Source organism: Diabrotica virgifera, chromosome 7, assembly GCF_917563875.1.
Source record: "Diabrotica virgifera virgifera chromosome 7, PGI_DIABVI_V3a".
Classification (NCBI taxonomy): domain Eukaryota; kingdom Metazoa; phylum Arthropoda; class Insecta; order Coleoptera; family Chrysomelidae; genus Diabrotica; species Diabrotica virgifera.
The window spans coordinates 161,206,622-161,226,438 of record NC_065449.1 but is presented as its reverse complement, the minus strand read 5'-3'; the positions used below and the strand labels follow the sequence as shown (position 1 = coordinate 161,226,438).

At 34.7% G+C, this 19,817-nt stretch overlaps 1 protein-coding gene across 1 annotated transcript in view; it reads right to left on the bottom strand.

The window, feature by feature from the left end:
• Positions 1-3,745: 3,745 nt before the first annotated feature.
• Positions 3,746-19,817, bottom strand: part of LOC126888383 (dynein regulatory complex subunit 2) — a 155,947-nt gene continuing 139,875 nt past the window's right edge. Inside the window, exon 6 of the mRNA XM_050656584.1 lies at positions 3,746-7,398. Coding sequence (XP_050512541.1) covers positions 7,173-7,398 — 226 coding nt within the window. The 3' untranslated portion in view covers positions 3,746-7,172. The remainder of the gene's footprint in view (positions 7,399-19,817) is intronic.

The following is a 19,817-nucleotide window of genomic DNA, read 5'->3' as shown; positions in this document are numbered from 1 at the left end:
AATGTGTAGCTACAAGTTCCCAGATTTCAGAGTGTGTAGTTTTTGAAACTAAGGATGGAGTTAACTGGAAGAGTCAACCACAACTAACAGGAAGTATGCGATCTTGCGACATAATAAAAAGCAAAACGCACAAAGTAATGTTAGCCCCTGGTCAAAGTGTAGATGATCCTGTTGATTCCATTTGTTTGTTTGTGGACGAAAAAATTATAAACGAAATAGTGAAGTGTACAAATGAAGAAGCCGAAAAAGTCCTGGGGATAGAGAACTGGAAATATTGCGACTCTACAGAGCTATATGCCTTTATTGGACTACTACTAACTGCAGGTTGCAGGGCACCTGAGTGCCAACATCCATAATGTAGATATCCTTTGGATGGACCTACTATATTTAAAGCTGCCATGGTGTCAAAACGATTCAAAAATTTTCTAAGATTTGTTCGATTTGACGATAAGGACACGAGGTCTGAACGAAGGAGGAACGACAAATTAGCAGCAATACGCGATGTGTGGAATCAAGTCAAACAAAACTTTCAGAAATACTATTTACCAGAAAAAAACATAACGGTAGATGAGCAACGTGTTACGTATCGATCGAGGTAGGTGTCCTTTCAAGCAGTATATGCCTTCAAACCAGATAAGTATGACATGAAAAGATGGCAAATCCTTCAGGTAGATCGCACCCTCAAGGTAGACCGCATACTATAGTAACACCTTTTATTAATCTAGACAATTTAAATTTAACTTTAGTAAAAAATGAAAAAAGAATATTAGAAATATATGGGTAAATATGAATAGTACGTTCACGAACAGTGGTGGGCGCAACGGACCCGAGTTGCCCGGTTACGTAAGTAAAATGTGTTGCACGGATAAGGGTCAAAGAGAATATTTATTTTGGACATTTCGTCATTCTTACAAAAATGAGTAATATAACATCGGAACAAGCAGCCCAAATTGTAGGTTTAATTGGAGATGGACGATAGCAACAATATCCTGCAGATGTTATGGGAATCCACCAATCCAGCGTTTCAAGAGCTTCAAGAAGGTATCGAAACAGTGGAGGATACACAAGAAGACCAGTTTCAGGACTTTCCAGGTGCATGTTCGGTTCGTAAAGTGCCAATTCGGTTAGAAACACGTTTAGTCCAGAGAAAGGTTTTTGTCGGGACACTTGAGTAGCCAGGTTGGAAATGGATTTTTTGGGTACTTTATATACCTAATACATTATAAATACAAAAATTCCCGTCACAATTCGGACGAGAAACTTAGTTATTAACAAATAAGGGTCAAAAATGGCAGTTTTTTCGTTTAAATCGCTACAGGTAAAAGTAGGGTAATTAAATATCTAATTTATAATATTCTCCTTTTAGTAGATTGACCAAGGTTTAAAATGACACTTTTTGAATTTTGGTCCGATCATTTCTTGTTTCGGAAATTGCAAAATAAGACTACAATTTAAAAAATAAAAATGAGCTATAAATTTTGCGAAAATGGCCGTCAGACTTTCATATTGCATGAAAAGTTGAGTCAAACATTCCATATAATGCACAAAAAATTTTAATACAATTTGTCAATTAGTTTAAATTTTATTCAATTTGTTTTTCGCATAGAGCTTTTTTTCGCAATGTTCAGAAAATAATAATGATATAGCAATTCTGTGGAAACCACATGCAAGAAAAATAGTTATGTTTTCAAAGTATTGACAAAAATCATTAAAAAGTCGTTTTTATCACTCCGAAAACAGTTTAGTAAAATAAGAGTAATTTTTGGCTTAAAAACAATTTGAATAGCTTTGTTAATATTTACTATAGAGTATACCTATCTACTTTAGGATTTCAAAAGCTCGTATTTTTACAAGAATTTTCAAAAAAAATCTTTTTGCCTAGGTTAATTAGGGTCAAAGTTAGACATTTTTATTATTTAATTCACAGTTACTTCTATATACATCAAATTCTCCTGTAACAGTGTTAGTTACCATACTACTCCGAAACGGCTTGGCCGATTTTTATGAAATTTTACACGTATATCCTATAGGACGGAGAATAGGTTCTTATCTATTTTTATACCCATAAGTTATAAGCGGAGTTGCCCCCCTGATATTTTTTTTATTTTTTTGGATAAAATTCTGTACCTCAATTTTATATGATGTAGTATTAAAAAATACACACAACACTTAATTTTCACTCTTCTACCACCAACCCCTATTTGTTAATAGCCATCTATATATTTACATGACTGCTTGACCGATTTTTATGAAATTATATAATATGTATATTCGGTAGGTCTTAGAATCGGTCGTAATCTATTTTTCATATCCCTGAGTGAAAATCGAGTTCTCCTTAACATTTTGTAATGTTAGGTGGGGATGTGAGTACATAACGTACTCTATAAGACTACGAGTACATACAAATTAAAAAAATTATGATCAAAATCCATCAACAAGATCCGGCGATATTAATCGCAGCATATGTTTAAAGAATCAGTTTCATTTTTTGAGTGCACGGATTTTAATAATTCCCCTCCACCGACCACGAATCCATTCCCATAGGACGCCATTTTTAAAACTTTATCAACCACTCTGTTGAGGTTCAAAGTTTACTCAAACTTTTACACATAAACTATATACCTTAAACTTCAAAATGGCTCTAGTTAGGTTGCTTTAGGGCCGGTTGTTCGAACGCTAATCAACAATTATCATTATCAAATATTTAATTACTGTCACCAAACTGTCAATGTCAACTTTGTTTGGGTTGCTGAAAACATAATTAATTAAAATTATGAGATTTATTATCAATTATGTTAATAATTATTGTTATATTAATTGATTATAGTCTCAGAATTGTAATCAATTATGTTTTTAGCAACCCAGCCAAAGTTGACATTGACAGTTTTGACAGTAATTAAATATTTGATAGTGATCATTGTTCGAACGTTAATCAACAATTATCATTATCAAATATTTCATTACTGTCACCAAACTGTCAATGTCAACTTTGCTTGGGTTGCTGAAAACATAATTAATTAAAATTATGAGATTTATTATCAATTATGTTAATAATTATTGTTATATTAATTGATTATAGTCTCAGAATTGTAATAAATTATGTTTTTAGCAGCCCAACCAAAGTTGACATTGACAGTTTTGACAGTAATTAAATATTTGATAGTGATCATTGTTGATTAGTGTTCGAACAACCGGCCCTAGGTGTTATAAACAAAGTAGCCGTCAATTAAATAAAAAAAGTGGCTAACTTTGACAGTAATTAACCTAGGAGAAAAGTTTTTCTTTGACAATTCGTATAAAAATACCAGTTTTTCAAATCCCATGGTAGTTTTAGCCTACAGTCAATATTAAAAAAGTTATTCAAATTGTTTATAAACCAAAAATGACTCTATTTTAGTAAAATGTTTTTTAAAATTTAAATTGTCGAAGTGATAAAAATGACTTTTTAATAATTTTATAAATGCCTTAAAAATATGACTATTCTTCTTTAATGTTGTTTCCAAAGTCTTAAATTCATTTTCGCAAAAGTTATAGCAAATTTTCTATTTTCAAAATTTTAGTTTTCTTTTGCAATATCCGAAGCAACAAATGATCGGACCAAAATTCAAAAAGCGCTATTTTAAACCTTGGCTCATCTACTAAAAGAAAAATATTATAAAAATCACCCTATTTTTACCTGTAGCGATTTAAACGAAACAACTCCCATTTTGACCCTTATTTGTTAATAACTTAATTTTTCGTCCAAACTGTGACGGGCATTTTTGTATTTATAATGTATTAGATATATAGTACCCCAAAACCCCATTTGCAACCTGGCTGCTCAAGTGTCCCGAACATGGTATATTCCCTTTGCCGGGTCTAGGAAAGTTGGTCGAGAACACTTCGTCGACGGAAAATTAGTCGACAACATTTGGTCGAATGCACAATTCATCGAATATACAATTCGTCGACGAACATTTTATCGAATGGATTTTTCGTCGACAAACTGTTATTTATCTTTAGGATAAAGGGATTAATGGTGACAAACGGCGGATTTTATTTTGTTAACTGGAATATTATATATTATACATATCTCAATTTATTTATTTTTTAATGTTTTGTTAATTTCTTTTCTAAATCTTAATTATTTTTAAATTTAATGAAAAAATTGACTGCGGTGGGAGAGTAGACAGCAAATATAATCCGATATTTTAATTAGTGATGTTGTACCGTTCCTCTTTTTAGTGTCAGCGCACGGAGCATTTCCGGACAATTGATACTTATCAACATTTTAGATTACAGCAGAAAATTAAAACAAAATTTTGAAAAAAAAAAAATCAATAATCCTTAATTTGTCACCATTATTCCCTTTGGGTCTTTGTCGACGAAAAATCCATTCGATCAAATGTTCGTCGACGAATTGTACATTCGATGAATTGTGCATTCGACCAACCGTTTGTTGACCAAATGTTGTCGACTAATTTTCCGTCGACGAAGTGTTCTCGACCAACTTTCCGACAACGATTTTTGCCTTATTTACCTGGCGTAGTTAACCCATTCATGCCCAGCGTTGCGTTTTCGCAACAGTTGACATAGCCCAATATGGCGTCATCTTTTGGAAAATGACCTGACTTATTCAGGCGGTCAAGGTTAAGATTTATTTCACAACAGTTTCCTATGTATATTTTAAAGGGAATTGGTCGCAAAATTTAGGTTTCTATTAACAGATGGCGTGTTGAAAGTGGTAGGTTAATTTTGACTTCTGTAAACACGTGTTTTTGGTTAGTAGTAAGTCGTTTATGTATAAATTAACTGAATAAAAATTTGGATTTTGATAGCAACGTATTGTTAAATCATTGAAGAAGATATATCTATCAAGTAAGTGCTATTATTTTATCTGTGTTAGTTGGTACAACTGCCCAATTATCGGTGTTGCGTTTTCGCGACACTGGGCACAGGGCATATTATTAGTACAAAAATCATTTTTGTTCTAGAAGGTGGAAATAAGATGTCAAATCAACTTGGCTCGACCAGTTTCGGTCGTACTAGTAACAATAGTCGTCCTAAAAAAAAATTTTTACGAATCAAGAACACATAAAATTATGTCCACACTGGAAGAATCGAATCTTGTGGAGTCGGCTTCCAGTGCAGATGTTTTCCTAGCACCTCCTGACCCCACTGAATTGACTGATGAAGACAGTAGAGATGAAGAGAGTGGAGGAACATTCAATAACCTAAACAAAAATATGTTGGATGCGGAATCAGAAGCTGTAATTCATCAAGAAGAAGAAAGAAGGATCGACGAAGAAAATATAAATCTATATGAAAAAGAGGCCGATCTTAAAAGAGTGACACAAGTTCAGGAAGAAGAAGATACGGAAGAGATTGAGATGGAAACAGAAATAGAGACGCAAAATGAAGAAAATCAAGATATTCAAGTGGCATCTACTGAGATTCATGCAAAAAGTGTAAATCTCCTACCATGGAAATGGATTCAGGGAGATTTACTAGATGAAAATTCCCTTTATTTGGATATTGAAAATAAAAAAACTCAATGGAACGCATACGCTTCTTTATTTTATTCACGACCACTCAATCCTTTACAGATCTTTGATTTTTTTTTCAATGAAGAAATTGGAAATTTGGAATGAGAGTCGGAATGCCTGCTACTGCTCCACTGTTAACGAGTGCACACCGTATGTCACGTTTAAGTTTTGCACCAGAACATGTCGATTGGGATATTAGCGACCGGACTAATATTATTTTTACTGATAAGTCAAGATTTGCACTTTGTGAATGCTACAGACACTTTGTACTGTGGGATCCACAAAGTGCAAATTTTGACTCATTAATAAAAAGAATATTAGCCCAGTCATTAACATCCCAATCGACATATTCTGGTGGAAAACGTTAACGGGCCATACGGTGTGCCCTAGTTAACCGTGGAGCAGTAGCAGGCATTTTAGCTCTGATTCCAAATTCCCTTAACCCGTTTCTTACCGACTTGGCACTTATTTGAATACCACGGGCTGTGGAAGGATCATTTCGCAATAGTTTAGCTGCAACATGATGTGTACGCAAAGTCTGCAGATGCAAATAACGTCCATCTGTGGGGTTCGTGCACCTGGGACGTCCTGGAACTGGTCTTCTTGTGTATCCTCCACTTTCTCTATACCTTCTTAAAGCTCTTGAAACGCTGTATTGGTGGATTCCTATAATATCAGTAAGATATTACTGCGATCCTTCATCTCCAATTAAACCTACAATTTGGGCTGCTTGTCCTGAGGTTATATGTATTACTCATTTTTTGTAAGAACGCACCTCCTCATTGAAAACTCAAGCAGATACAGTGCACAGATGAAATTCTTGAACACAAATTTCAACAATGTTTGGTTTGAGCACTGTTTTTTTTTCGGAAAAACACGCTTCAACTTAAAATGGGTTTGTAGACACCTAAGGGTAAGAACAGAACAAGTGGGTCGAGGTGGAGGTGGAGGTGTAGGTCGCGGTGCATGTCGATATCCATGTAAAACAAACAGATTGTAGTGAATGGAAGAGAACAGAGCAGGTAAGTCGCGGTGGAGGTTTAGCGCGATGCCATATAGGAGGTTTACATCGATGCTTTTAAAAATATAATGAGTTTGTTTTACATGGATGTCTATTTCGCGGCCTACAAGAATGCCTCCCTGTGATTGGTCCGTTCAAAGCCAAGTTGTCATTAACTGCGCTATCTGAGTTGATACTTTTTATAATATAATCCCTTTTTTGTATTCAGTTTATTTTTGAATTTCCAAAGTAATTAAATTCAGTAAATTTTTGAAATATGATGGAGGATCTGATTATTTACAGCTGACATTTCATCACTATCATCACTTGACTGACACAAAATAGCAAAAAACAGTCTTCTTTTCATTAAAATTTCATTAAACTACTTCACTTGATAGTGGTTCTAGCTCGACTGACAGCGCAGGTGACCTTCTTGCTATGTGCTGTTGACATCGACCGTGACTTAACTAGTAGCATCCACCGCGACCTACACCTACACCTCGACCCACTTTTTCTGTTCTTACCCTTAAGGAGACCATAGAGGAGTATTATAATATTCTTCTAAAAATGAAAAATTATTTTTAAACTTTGTCTTTGTTTAAAAAATTATGCAATATTTTTTGTAATTAGTGTATGTATTTATAAAATTAGTTTCCCCCAAACGGGTAATTTTGTAGTTGATATTTTTTCATTTCTTGATGAGCCTCGGTCACATTTTTTGATATGTGGCCAATATAAGGAGGCCAATTAAGTTGTTCGTTGTCGATGGTTTGTCCCGCAGGACATTGCAAACATTGACAAAACTCATGAAGTTTTTTCTGAAGAATTTCGTTTTCCTTTTTTAAGAATGTTCGTTCTTCAATAATTGCGTACCTTAAACAAAAATAAAAATATACAATTTTAGAAAGTAGGCATATAATAACTACACTGCGCGTCAGAGAAAACGACCACCCCATAAAATGGGTCATTTTTGGTGACTCGAATTTCCTAAACCTGTTGTCCGATTTAAGTGATTTTTTTAACATATTATTACCAGAGAACGGTAGTTCTCGCCAGTTGCGCACGACCCCCATACACGCTACACTATATTTACACGAAATTTTTTATTTTCTAAATCTGACTGAATTGAACATTGGGCCAACTTCCATCTTAAAGTTCAGGAAAATACTCACCCATTCATATATCAACCATCCATTTTGGTCCAAGGGTGTGGATTTTACGGTCTTTCCCATTTAGGGTCTGTTTTTTATTCTCGTCCCCAAAACTCCCAAAAGCTTCGAAAATTTAAGTCCGACCTTTACGGCTTCTAATAGTACTGATCATTATCTTTCCAACGCATGTCTAATTTTGAAAATCGGTTATACCATTCAAAAGTTACCGAACTCAGAAATATGACTCAATTTCTATTTAAAAAAGGGACAATGTTTGTGGATATGTATGGTGTGGATGTATGTATGTATGTGTGTAGAAAAGTTAAACCAATCTGAATTTTTTCTCTGTGTTTGAAGAGTGTGTCAGGACCGATTCAGAACTGGAGTAGTTTGTGACTTTTGACCACCCATAAACCAGGTATAGGACTTGGTAGGTACAAAACGGCATATTTTTTTGTTGGTATATATCTTCGGTGCAAGAAGAGACAGGAAAACCGCAAATAAACCAAATCAATAGTGTTGAGTTAAAGTGTTTAAGCCGTAGGAGTAGATATAAACACAGCTCAGTATAGCCGAAAAGCTAAAAAACTAAACTTTGAGAATTTTGGGTTTTCGGCAATTACTCAAAATTTCAACCTACGAATTGCGCCAATAACTGAGCGTTTATAGAAGGACCCTCGACGAATCTAACGGTGTATACCTCATATCCGCGAAAATTCGAATTTTTAAGTTATAGGCTTCATAAATATGATCAAATCTATTTCCTATGGGAAAAACGGTTTCAAGCTCAATAATTCATGCAATAGCTTCAGTTAGCATACTTGACCTTAGATTTAGATGCATCAGATACTACTTGTCAATAAGCTTCAAACTCATGTTTAGTGATCAAAATCGGTTAAGCCGTTTAGAAGTTACAAAAGTATAATCCAACTAACGATTATTCCCGAAATGGTTTATGTAGTTGTAGTGGTTACGACGCTAAATTTGATCTGACAACGGGCAATCCGAGTTCATTTACCGGCCATCCCAATATTTTTTTTCAATCTATTTCGAATAGAAAAAAATCTAGTGTACATTCGATGGGCACTAGATCATTTGGGAGATACTGCGACAAAGGCGACCATTTATAAAGCTTAACGTGTAATCGAGAAACATTGCAGTTAACTTCATACATTTAATTTATAAATAATTTTGAAAAACTCCCGATACAAGAATAAAAAACCGCTAAACGCCGCAAAAATGAGTGGCGCATACAATATTCCAGCTACATAAATCTGCTACGAATATTACGTGGCGCGAAAATGTATTTTCATTTTGATGCAAAACAAAATTCTAGTTTTATTTTAAAAGATTTTTCCATAATATTTGCTAAATTAGAAGTAAACGCGCCACAAAAGAGTTTCAAAATTCAAACTGTATCAAAGTTACTTTTTGTGGCGAGTTTAACTTCAAATATTATGGAAAAATCTTTTAAAATAAAACTAGAATTTTGTTTTGCATCAAAATGAAAATACATTTTCGCGCCACTTAATATTCATATCAGATTTTTGTAGCTGGAACGTATGCGCCACTCTTTTTTACGGCGTTTAGCGGTTTTTTTATTCTTGTTGCCTTATTCTTTATAGTATGATACAATTGATCCAAAAGATGGCATCACCGGCGCCCATATAAAAATTTTCAGGGGGGGGGCAGACGTGAAGATGTTGCACATTATATTTTGTATACTTTGGATAACCATATATAGTATACAGCACCTGAAAAGCTAGGGGGGGCCACGGCCCCCCCTTGCCCATGGGTATGGGCGCCCATGGGCATAACCCAGGCATCCAAAGTAAAAGATATCCTCCAACACCAAATTGTTCTATATCAGCGATACTCAACCTTTTTCTTTCCTGGGCCACATAGAAGCTATTGCCACAGCTTGCGGGCCGCAATCAAGATGAAGTAATATATAGGGTGTTTCATTGGGAAACGGAAATACTTGATTGGTGAATAGAGGTAAATGAGGCGGTTCTAGACGTACTGAATTTATTACTCCACCGACTTTATAACCGAGTTACAGGGTGTTTTATCGATTTTGCCCATAACTTTAGAACCACCTTGTATATTTTTTTGATATTTGGTACACATATGTCACATTTAGAACCCAAACCACCCACTACTAATCACAAGAAAAATCCAGGTCCGGATTAAACAAAATTATAAATTCATTGTGACCTTGAAACAACGTCCTGTATATTGAAATTTTCAAAACCCGTTTGCACATTTGAAAAGAGCTTTAATGGAGCTTCCATTTTTTGCGCAGACAATTAAATGACTTTGATTTTGAAATCATGTCGAAATTTTTAAGAACTCGAACTTTCAAAACCAAAAATTTCGATATAATTTCAAAATTAATGTCATTAAAGTGCTCTTTTCAAATGTGCAGACGAACTTTGAAAATGTTAATATACAGGGTGTTGTTTCAAGGTCACAATTATTTTATCTTTTTTTGAAGTTATTCTTCTTTAGGCGCGATTGAGAGTAAAATTTCATAAATCTTTCACACAGACAGTAATAGTTCGTTGCTAATCTTTCAAGATAGGTATGTATGTATCTGTATCAGCGCAAATAAGTCATTAAAAGAATATAGTAGTGTTTTTAGTAAATGTATTATTTATTATAATTTTTGGATTTGTCTTTCTCTGTAGTAAGATAATAAAATATTATGTAGGTATAACATTTTTATATGTCTATTTGTCACCGTGTTGTGTAATTCTATCCGAAACTTACGTGTCAATTAAAGAAGCTCGGTGGTGTAGTTGGTAAAGCGTTAGGAAAGAGATTGGAAGGTCGCGGGTTCCAATCCTGAACGATTCATATATTTTTTTAATTTTTGGTTGTTTTAATAAAAATTTTTGAAAGTGGTAGATAAGAAGATTAGTTTAATATTTAAATAAAATACAAATAACCTGTTAAGTATATTCACTTCGTTGAAATTATATAATAGAAGAATAACTTCTTAATGGCCATTCCACGAACATACGCCTGTTTTGGATTACTTCGACAACGAATATTTTACTGTGCAAAATAAGAAGAACGAAAATAAATTGCAAATTACATTGTTGTTTATTGGAATAATTATTAGCGCCATTTACTTTCGTACTTCTTATGTTTCACAGTAAAATATTCGTTGTCGAAGTAATCCAAAACAGGCGTATGTTCGTGGAATGGCCCATACGTGCGTACAAAGTACACACGCATTCTTTTGGGTCGTTGCAATGTAGTAAATAAGTATTGATTATTTTTAAAATGAGTATTTGTTTATTAACTTTAATAATTTATTATTAAAAGTTAATAGTACCCTGCCCTTTAATCAGAGTTCTTAAAAATTTCAATATAATTTAAAATTAAAGTCAAAATTGTCTGCCTCATTACCAAACACGCCTCAAACACATCGGCACACTATCAAATAATTTGAAAAACACGTGAAATTTGACAAATAATTTGATCACAGGGCCCTTTAGTTAGCCTTCGGGCCGCATAAAAAGCGCTAGAGGGCCGCATGCGGCCCGCGGGCCGCAGGTTGAGTATCACTGTTCTATATGGTCCACATAATGTTCAGAAAAAAGTCACACCATTTTGAGCGTCGGGTTTGGGAGAGGGGGAGAAATCGGTAAATTCGTAGTTTTTACGTTTTTCGACAATATTTCTAAAACTACGCGGTATAGCATGAACAATAGGCCGGGCCGAAAAAGGGCAAAAAAAAAATTTTTTGGGAAATTTTAAACGGGCTAGTAAAAAAAGTTGTGTATGGTAGTCCTAATACTGTATACCAAACATAGGCCGAATTAAAATATTTTTGACCGGGCCCCCGGGGGCCTAAAAATAAATATTTTTTTTGCTTTATTTTTGGGGCGGGCTAGTGTCCAAAATATTAATATCGATGTCACTATCACATTATATAATTGTCATCATGATTTAAAAAAATTTAACCAGCCCCCAGGACTAAAAATATAAAAGAGGGGTAAACAATTCATATTTATTTACTATTTTTGCGCTGTGAACTGTGCAGCTCTTTGCTTGAATTATTATTCGGCACGAAAGGTTGTTACATTGAACTATTATGGACATATTTAACATTATTTTGTATATTATTATTTATTTAACCCAGAACTCATCATGATGAGGTAGCTGCATGGCTAGTTCCACCCGCCCACTATGAGATGTATGTAATCTTCCGCATCGAAATTGATTTAGGGATTTGGGATACTATGAAAACGCAGTTTTTATACCAGCCTTCCTATATTTTAAAATTTTTCTGACAGCAACCTCTCTAATACGTTAACGTGAATCTGTTAACATACAAATTTGAATGACTTCCGGGTGTGCAAATTAAGCATTGTCTTGAATAACTTTATTGATAATTGATGAGACATTACTCGGAAAATCTCTCGAGGCCTGTATTAATTTCCATAGATGCCTGGCACCATAGTTTAATCTTGGCTGAGTTTTTATCTCAAACCTCATACGAGAATATACTTGTCTTGTAATACAAACTCAGCTAAAATCTTTAAGCTTTCACAAGGATCAGTTGTAGCTACATAAACTCTAAGAATGCGGTTCGCGAACCAACGTGTTTGTGCCATCTTCTCTGGACTTCTCTCTGCCAAACTTTGAGAACATATTCCATCTCAAATTATTATTATTATAATAATTGGAGAAAACTATATAATTATATAGTTTGAATAAATACTGTTGATCTGGACTTAGATCATTTTTGTTTACAAGAGGCAGGATAGCTTCTATGGGTTTAAATTTAATAACAGGCATTTTTTCGCAATTGGGAAGAGGGGATCCAATCAGCTCAGAATATGAATAGGGACCTTTTGTGCGGGCATCTAGTTTTTGCAGCAAATATCGCAAGGCAAGTTCAGTAGCGTGCAACGGGCATACATTTCACTGTAATGGTTTATGCACTCGCCTTTCTATAATTCCAATGATTCCACCTTCCAGCCGTATTGACATTTGTACCATCACATTCCATAACACTTAAACTGCTTAGATCTATATTATGGCTTTGTAAATAATAATAGATATTCCTTCGACAATATCGAACAAAATATAAATTACCGGGTCCTTCGATTAAAGCTATTATGGTCTTCGGTTTTCATAATTCGTCTCGCGTTTCCGAAGACCATGGTTTGATATTTTCTTTCATCACAGTATAGCCCTTCAATTGACTTGTTTAAATTTTTATTCTCGCGCTGGAGTTGCCGTCTGTTTTCCTTAACTCCTCTCCGAATTTTATTTTTGTCGATGACTAGCGTTGTATTATCTTTGAAAATTTAGTTTAGATCTTCTAAAACGGCATTTAAAAGCTTAAGTATTTTTTCCTGTGGACTGTATTATCTTTCTTTCGCTTAACAATAGAATATGACAACAGAAGCTTTTTAAATAGCCCCTAGCATTTTTTTAACAAAATAAAAATTCTTTAAGGGCCTGGGGGCCCGGTAAATTACTTTTTAAACCGGCCCAAATTTGATATAGGATTATATAAATTGTAGTTCCAACTTTTAGCCACTAGCCTTGTACAAGAATTTGAAAAAAAAATTTTGACCCAAAAAAAAATTTTAAGGGCCGGGGGCCCGGTTAATTATTTTTTAAACCGGCCCAAATTTGGTATAGCATTATATAAATACTAGTCACAACTTTTGGCAACTAGCCGTATAGAAAAAGGAGAAAAAAATTTTTTCGGCCCGGCCTAATGAACAACCTTCTATAAAAAAAATGTTTTACATTAAATTTAAAATATGTAAAAAAGGCCCTATGCATAATCCTCCTAAAGTGAACGGTTCCAAAGTTACGGAGGTAGCATAATATCATCATCGGCCTCTTTCAATCCACTGCTGGATATAGGCCTCCCCTGTTTGTCTCCAAAATGTTCTATCTTGTGCTTGCTGTATCCAGTTTTTTGTTGTTTTTCGTAAGTCGTCTTGCCATCGTGTTGGTGGTCTTCCTCTGCTACATTTATCGGCTCTTGGTCTCCATTCAACTAGTTTGCGAGTCCATCTTCCGTCCTTCATTCTGGCAACGTGTCCAGTATAGTATAGTTGGACTAAAAAAGGCCTAACACAAACATCCAAAGTAAAAGTTTTCCTCCAACACCAAAATAGGTAACTTGCACAATTTTTTTTTATTACATAATAATGTTCAGTTTTGTTTAAAAATTAGATTTCCAAAATTTCACGCTTTAAAAACTCGTAATAACTTAGAAATACATATTTAAAGTCTTCTGCGGTATAAAATAGTTCAAACCACCCGTGACGTCACATAGTTTTACATTAGTTATTATTATGGTTATATTTCGCTGTGTCTAGGTACACGCTAACGTGTACGCAAATAAAAAAAGTTAGGTATGGTCGAAGCGAAGATCGGTGGGATATGTGCATTTTATCAATGAAATTCGATATTTTTAAGACATTCAAGACAAGGATATGTTACTATCAACATTTACACAGTGTTGCCAAACTGAATTTTGTTATTTTGGAATTAATAAGCAATTAATTAGCAATAAAATAGGCCGCCGGAAGCGACGCTCTATCTGCTTTCGTTACTGAAACAGGAGAATTGAGTGTTGTAGTTTAAGTATTCAACCGCAGTAGCCATTGTTGCTCGTTAGGGGATGAAGCAATACAATCGTTTTTGGCGTAGACCTGCAGCAGCTGCTTAGGAAAAAAATACCCACTTGGTCATAGGTTTTTAAACTAGTAATTTTGACTTTCTGTGAAATCCGGGGAATGATGATAACGGTGGGGGTTGGAGGGGGTGAGTTTTTAAATTGTTGTATACCATACCTTTCAGAAATTAATTAGCAATAAAATATGCCGCTGGAAGCGACCCTCTATCTACTTTCGTTACTGAAATAGGAGAATTGAGTGTTGTAGCTTAAGTATTCAACCGCAGTAGCCATTTTTGCTGGTTAGGGGATGAAGCGATAAAATCGATTTTGGCGTAGACCTGCAGCAGTTGCTTAGGAAAAAAATACCCACTTGGTCTTAGATTTTTAAACTGGTAATTTTCACTTTCTGTGAAATCCGTTGAGCGATGATAATGGTAGGGTTTGGAGGGGATGAGTTTGTAAATTCTGGTATACCCAATCTTTCAGCAATTAATTAGCAATAAAATATACCGCCGAAAGCTACTCTCTATCTACTTTCTTTCCAGAAATATGAATGTTGGCTCTTCTAGCTTAATATTAAGCTAGAATAGCCATCTGTTTCTCTGAAGGGGTTGAAGCTATAAATTTGTAATTTGCGTAATAAATAAGCAATTAATTAGTAATAAAATAGGCCGCCGGAAGCGACGCTCTATCTGTTTTCGTTATTGAAACAGGAGAATTGAGTGTTGTAGTTTAAGTATTCAACCGCAGTAGCCATTGTTGCTCGTTAGGGGATGAAGCAATAAAATCGTTTTTGGCGTAGATCTGCAGCTGTTAATTAGAAAAAAATACCCACTTGGTTTTAAGTTTTTAAACTGATTATTTTCACTCTTTGTGAAATCCGTGGAACGATGATAACGGCAGGGGTTGGAGGGGGTGAGTTTGTAAATTCTGGTATACCTTATCTTTCAGCAATTAATTAAAAATTAAATATGCCGCCAGAAGCGACCCTCTATCTGCTTTCTTTCCTGAAATAGGAGTGTTGAGTATGGTAGCCTTAAGTATTAAACCGCAGTAGCCCATGTGGCTCGTTAGGGGAGGAAGCAAAACATTAATTTTTGGCTTAGACCTGTAGAAATGAATAAGCAAAAAATACGTACTTGGTTTTAGCTCTTTAAACTGGTTATTTTCACTTTTTGTGGATTCCGGGGAATGATGATATCGGTAGGGGTTGAAGGGGGTGAGTTTGTAAATTCTTGTAAACTCAATCTTTCAGCAAATAATTAGCAATAAAATAGGCCACCGGAAGCAACTCTCTATCTACTTTCGTTCCAGATATATGAATGTTGGCCTTTCTAGCTTAATATTAAGCTGGAATGGCCACCTGTTTCTCTAAAGGGGATGAAGCAATAAATTTTTAATTTGCGTAATAAATTAGCAATAAAATAGCAAAAAAATATGGTTATAAATAACTTTAAAGCTATATTGGGCTTATAGCCTCTTGTGTTCCTCCTGTCTTGTCCCTACTGACAGTGTATTTTCTCTCCTTGTTAGGCCAACTTCCTGAGGACACACTCGGGGGACCAGTGGCTGTCCGCTGTCCAAGCACCAGTACCCAGCATCAGTAACCAGCGCCAGTAATCAGCACCAGTAGCCAGCCCTAGTAACCGACATCGATCTAGTACCAGAGTAAGCAAGGACAGAGAAAGTCAGTACCCTTAAAATATCTTTCTTTTATACATACCATATTTTTTTATACTCCATAGTGTGTCTGTACCTACTATCTTTGTACAGATCTAGGTCCTCCCTCTACCCTCATTTGTACACCTGCATATAGCTATAACCAAGTATTTACAGGGTGTATATTAAATTGTACTTTGTTAATTCCACGGGTAGACCTACAGAAGTAGGTATTTGACACTAGAGGGTATAAATTATTATTCGCATTATTTTGGTATCAGAATATAAATATAGTATGGTACGGTACATATCTGATTCTTGATGAACGTGGGTATATTTTACTATTCAGGGGTAGGGTATATTTAATTGACCATATTCCTAGGTATTAAGTTGTATACATATGTGATAAGTTAGGGCCTTTTTAAGACTTAACAGGACTTAAAATTTTTTTATAATTAATAGTTGCAATAGTCATACATTTTCTTATATTTTGTTGCAATTCCCCTATTTTGTTTCATTTTATGTTTTCATTTATGTTCAATAAATTGTTGTAGTTATAGGTTGTTTTAATGCTCAGAAATAACCGGGTCACTAACCCATAATAAATCCCTGAGATGAGATAGAGAGATTAACTGAATTTGTAGTATATATTGTGGAATATATTGATATTCATTTTACTTGTTCAGTAACATCTCTCGATCTTTATTTTATGTAACAAACTGGCGCTTTCTTTTCTTTTGGAAGAAAAACAACGTGGTAGAAGTTGGTCTATGGGATTTTTGAGTATTTTAACACTTTGAATTTCAATTTTCTCTTTTCTCTATTAAAAATACAATAATTACTACTTTTTACAATAGTTAGGTACCTAACTTATTACAGCATACGAACACATGAACACAATATATACAATCTGATTTACAATATTTATTTCCTTTCTTTTTTTTTATAAAAATTTTTTAGAACTGACCAGTACACATATTTATTGATATAGATTGCATACAAATATTTTTCCTTTATATTATTTATTAATTTAACATTAAAAAAGGTGCTATAGTTATAAAAATATTTCCTAATTACATTTTAATAACAGTGTTGGTTACTGATAACATTTGCTTTAAAGTAAGTTTTTATTAAATTTTACCATTCCAAATTATCAAACATTGCTAGGTCACCTTAATTTTTTGTCCTCAGGTAACATTGAGTAATTTTTGTTTGTAATGTTTTTTTCTATTTCTTAAGTGGAATTGGTTTCGTTCATTCCTTAAGAGGATATGTTGTTTGGTTATTTCTTTTGTGAAATAATTTGTATAGGTATATATTTTTTTTGTTTTGACTTGAGTAGGTTAGTGTATAGATAGGTACTTAGTATTCAGAAGGTTCTGATACTAAGAGTCACAATTAGTTCTGTTGGTACAGCTAATTGTTAGGTTAGTTTTGCACTAACGTAGATTACTATCTTATAAGTTTAAGTAGTATAACTTAGTGGGTGCTTATACTTGTCTTTAGGATTTTAACGTAGGTTAAGGGACGGTGTAAGCCAAAGTTTTTTTTTCTAGTTTTAGATTTTTTGTTTTTGTAGTTTAGTGACGTTAGATTTTTTTTTCTTTTGAAAGAAGAGGTCGGGTTGCCTTTCTGCAGAAGTTTAGTTAAAGGGAATACTTCAAAATGGAACCAAACCGTCTTATCAACGAAGAGCTGACATAATATGAGCTACGGATTAGAGGGTTATCAACCGGTGGGAAGGTAGAAGAGAAAAGACCACGATTAAGAAGAGCACTTATTGCTGAAAGAAGAAGTGAAGCTCCAGCACCTACTGGTGTGATCAGTGAAGATCCAACAAGTGAATTGTGCATTTGTAGAGCGAAGCTACATGGAATTTCAGTTGATCTTCAGCAATTTAACTTTCAAAATCGTCAAATTGAATTTGACAGGATCTACTCTCTACTCTTACATACCAACGGTAGACTTTCTCGAATCCAATGCAGCACTGGACTCGACAAGCACATGCAGGAAGAACTGAAGAGGCAAGGGGTTAGATTAGTTGGAGAACTTAATTTTAAATTTGAAGGCTTGGAATTGGGAACTAGTGAAGTACAATCATCCGGTTCACAACAACTAACTGCGGATTCATTGTTTGAGATTCCAGCTTCAAACCAAATTTAAAGTGGGGATGTCCTCCAACCTCGACGAGTCATTATTCCAACACCACATTCAACCATATCTTATGACTTAGTAGATGTTAGTTCTGGACCAACAGTTGACACTCTATCGCGAAGAATTAGTGCTGAATTGGATATGATATCCTGTGACGGTCCCCAGTCAGTTCATATTATTCCTCCACCTGAAGATTATGGTAGTCTAAATGATTTACCAGTGGACAGCATTATTCCATCTACTTTCTGTGACAGATCACGGGAAAATTTTGAAGAGTCACCTATTCATCCTAGGGACACTAATCGTTTTGTGGGCGAACAACCTGTTTTAGAGAATACTCAACTACGTGAGCGTGGAGAAACGACCACTAGGGAGTATACACGACTGGAGGAAGCCACTTCTAATTTAAGAATTAGTATGGACAGATTTCAGCAATTCTTAGCGGATGGTATGTCTGGATCTCGAGAAAGGTTTCCTAGGGATCATATAGTTAACTCCACAGAAGATTTTTATCAACCTAGGACAGATATAGGACAGGGTAATGTTGATTCTCGTACCAATAGGGTAGCTGACTATTCTGAAAACAGAGCATCTGATTTCCATCTACAGTCGAGACGTGGTAGTCGTGTTCATTTTGCTGACTCAAATACGACAGTTAATAACTCTACTAGGGTACCAGGTACTCAGTCAACTTCTTTGTTGGATTTTTTTTTATTTAAATTAAAGTGTCTCGGCAACTAATGGCCATTGACACTGGTACAAAATTTTACAATATTATTTACATACAATAATTACAGTTTGTTTTTGTATAAGTTACAACTTAATATTACAATTACACTAAATAATAAAGGTGACAATCTTTTAGGAAACAAATTATGGCACTGTACATGTTTGTAGAACCGAGTAGGTCACTTAAATTGTTTTGAAAGTTGTAGTGGACTCTTTGAACTCTATTCTGGACACATTCCAGTAATATGTGCTGGACTGTTAATGGCTCATCACAATGTTCACAACGAGGATGATTTTCAGAGGACATCAGATATCCATGTGTAAGACGAGTGTGACCTATTCTGAGCCTTGTGATAATAGTACTGCCTTTTCTGCTCATTTGGGGCATGGTTTTGTTGGATTTTGATGATCGGTTGAATTGCAATCAATTTTCTTCAATGCACAATGACTCTATTGTATCAAATACTCTACAAGGTACACAAACTCTATCTACAAACAATACGAATTTACAAACAAATATGGGTAATTTTACATCGTCAACATCTACATTGAATAATTTTCAAGGGACTCACTCATATGTGCCTCACTTAAATAATTTTCACCATCCTTTACCATCAAACACAATTTCATTTCAAAATATGGCAACTTTATTAGCCAACAATAATAATTCAGGTACACAATCCTATAATCCAAATGTTGGTAACTTCACTCAAGTACCACCTTTACTTTCATTCCAAGTTCCTTCTGGGAACCTTCCTTCAAATTATATTGCTGTTCCTTATATTGTTCCTCAAAATAACCCAAGTTGTTTTTCTCGTGGTAATGGTATTGATGTTAGTAGATGGAATGTTAAGTATTCTGGAGAAGGTAGTGTGGAAGATTTCCTTGAGAGAGTAGAAGAGTTGCGTATTGCTAGGGGTGCTTCTAAAGAACAACTG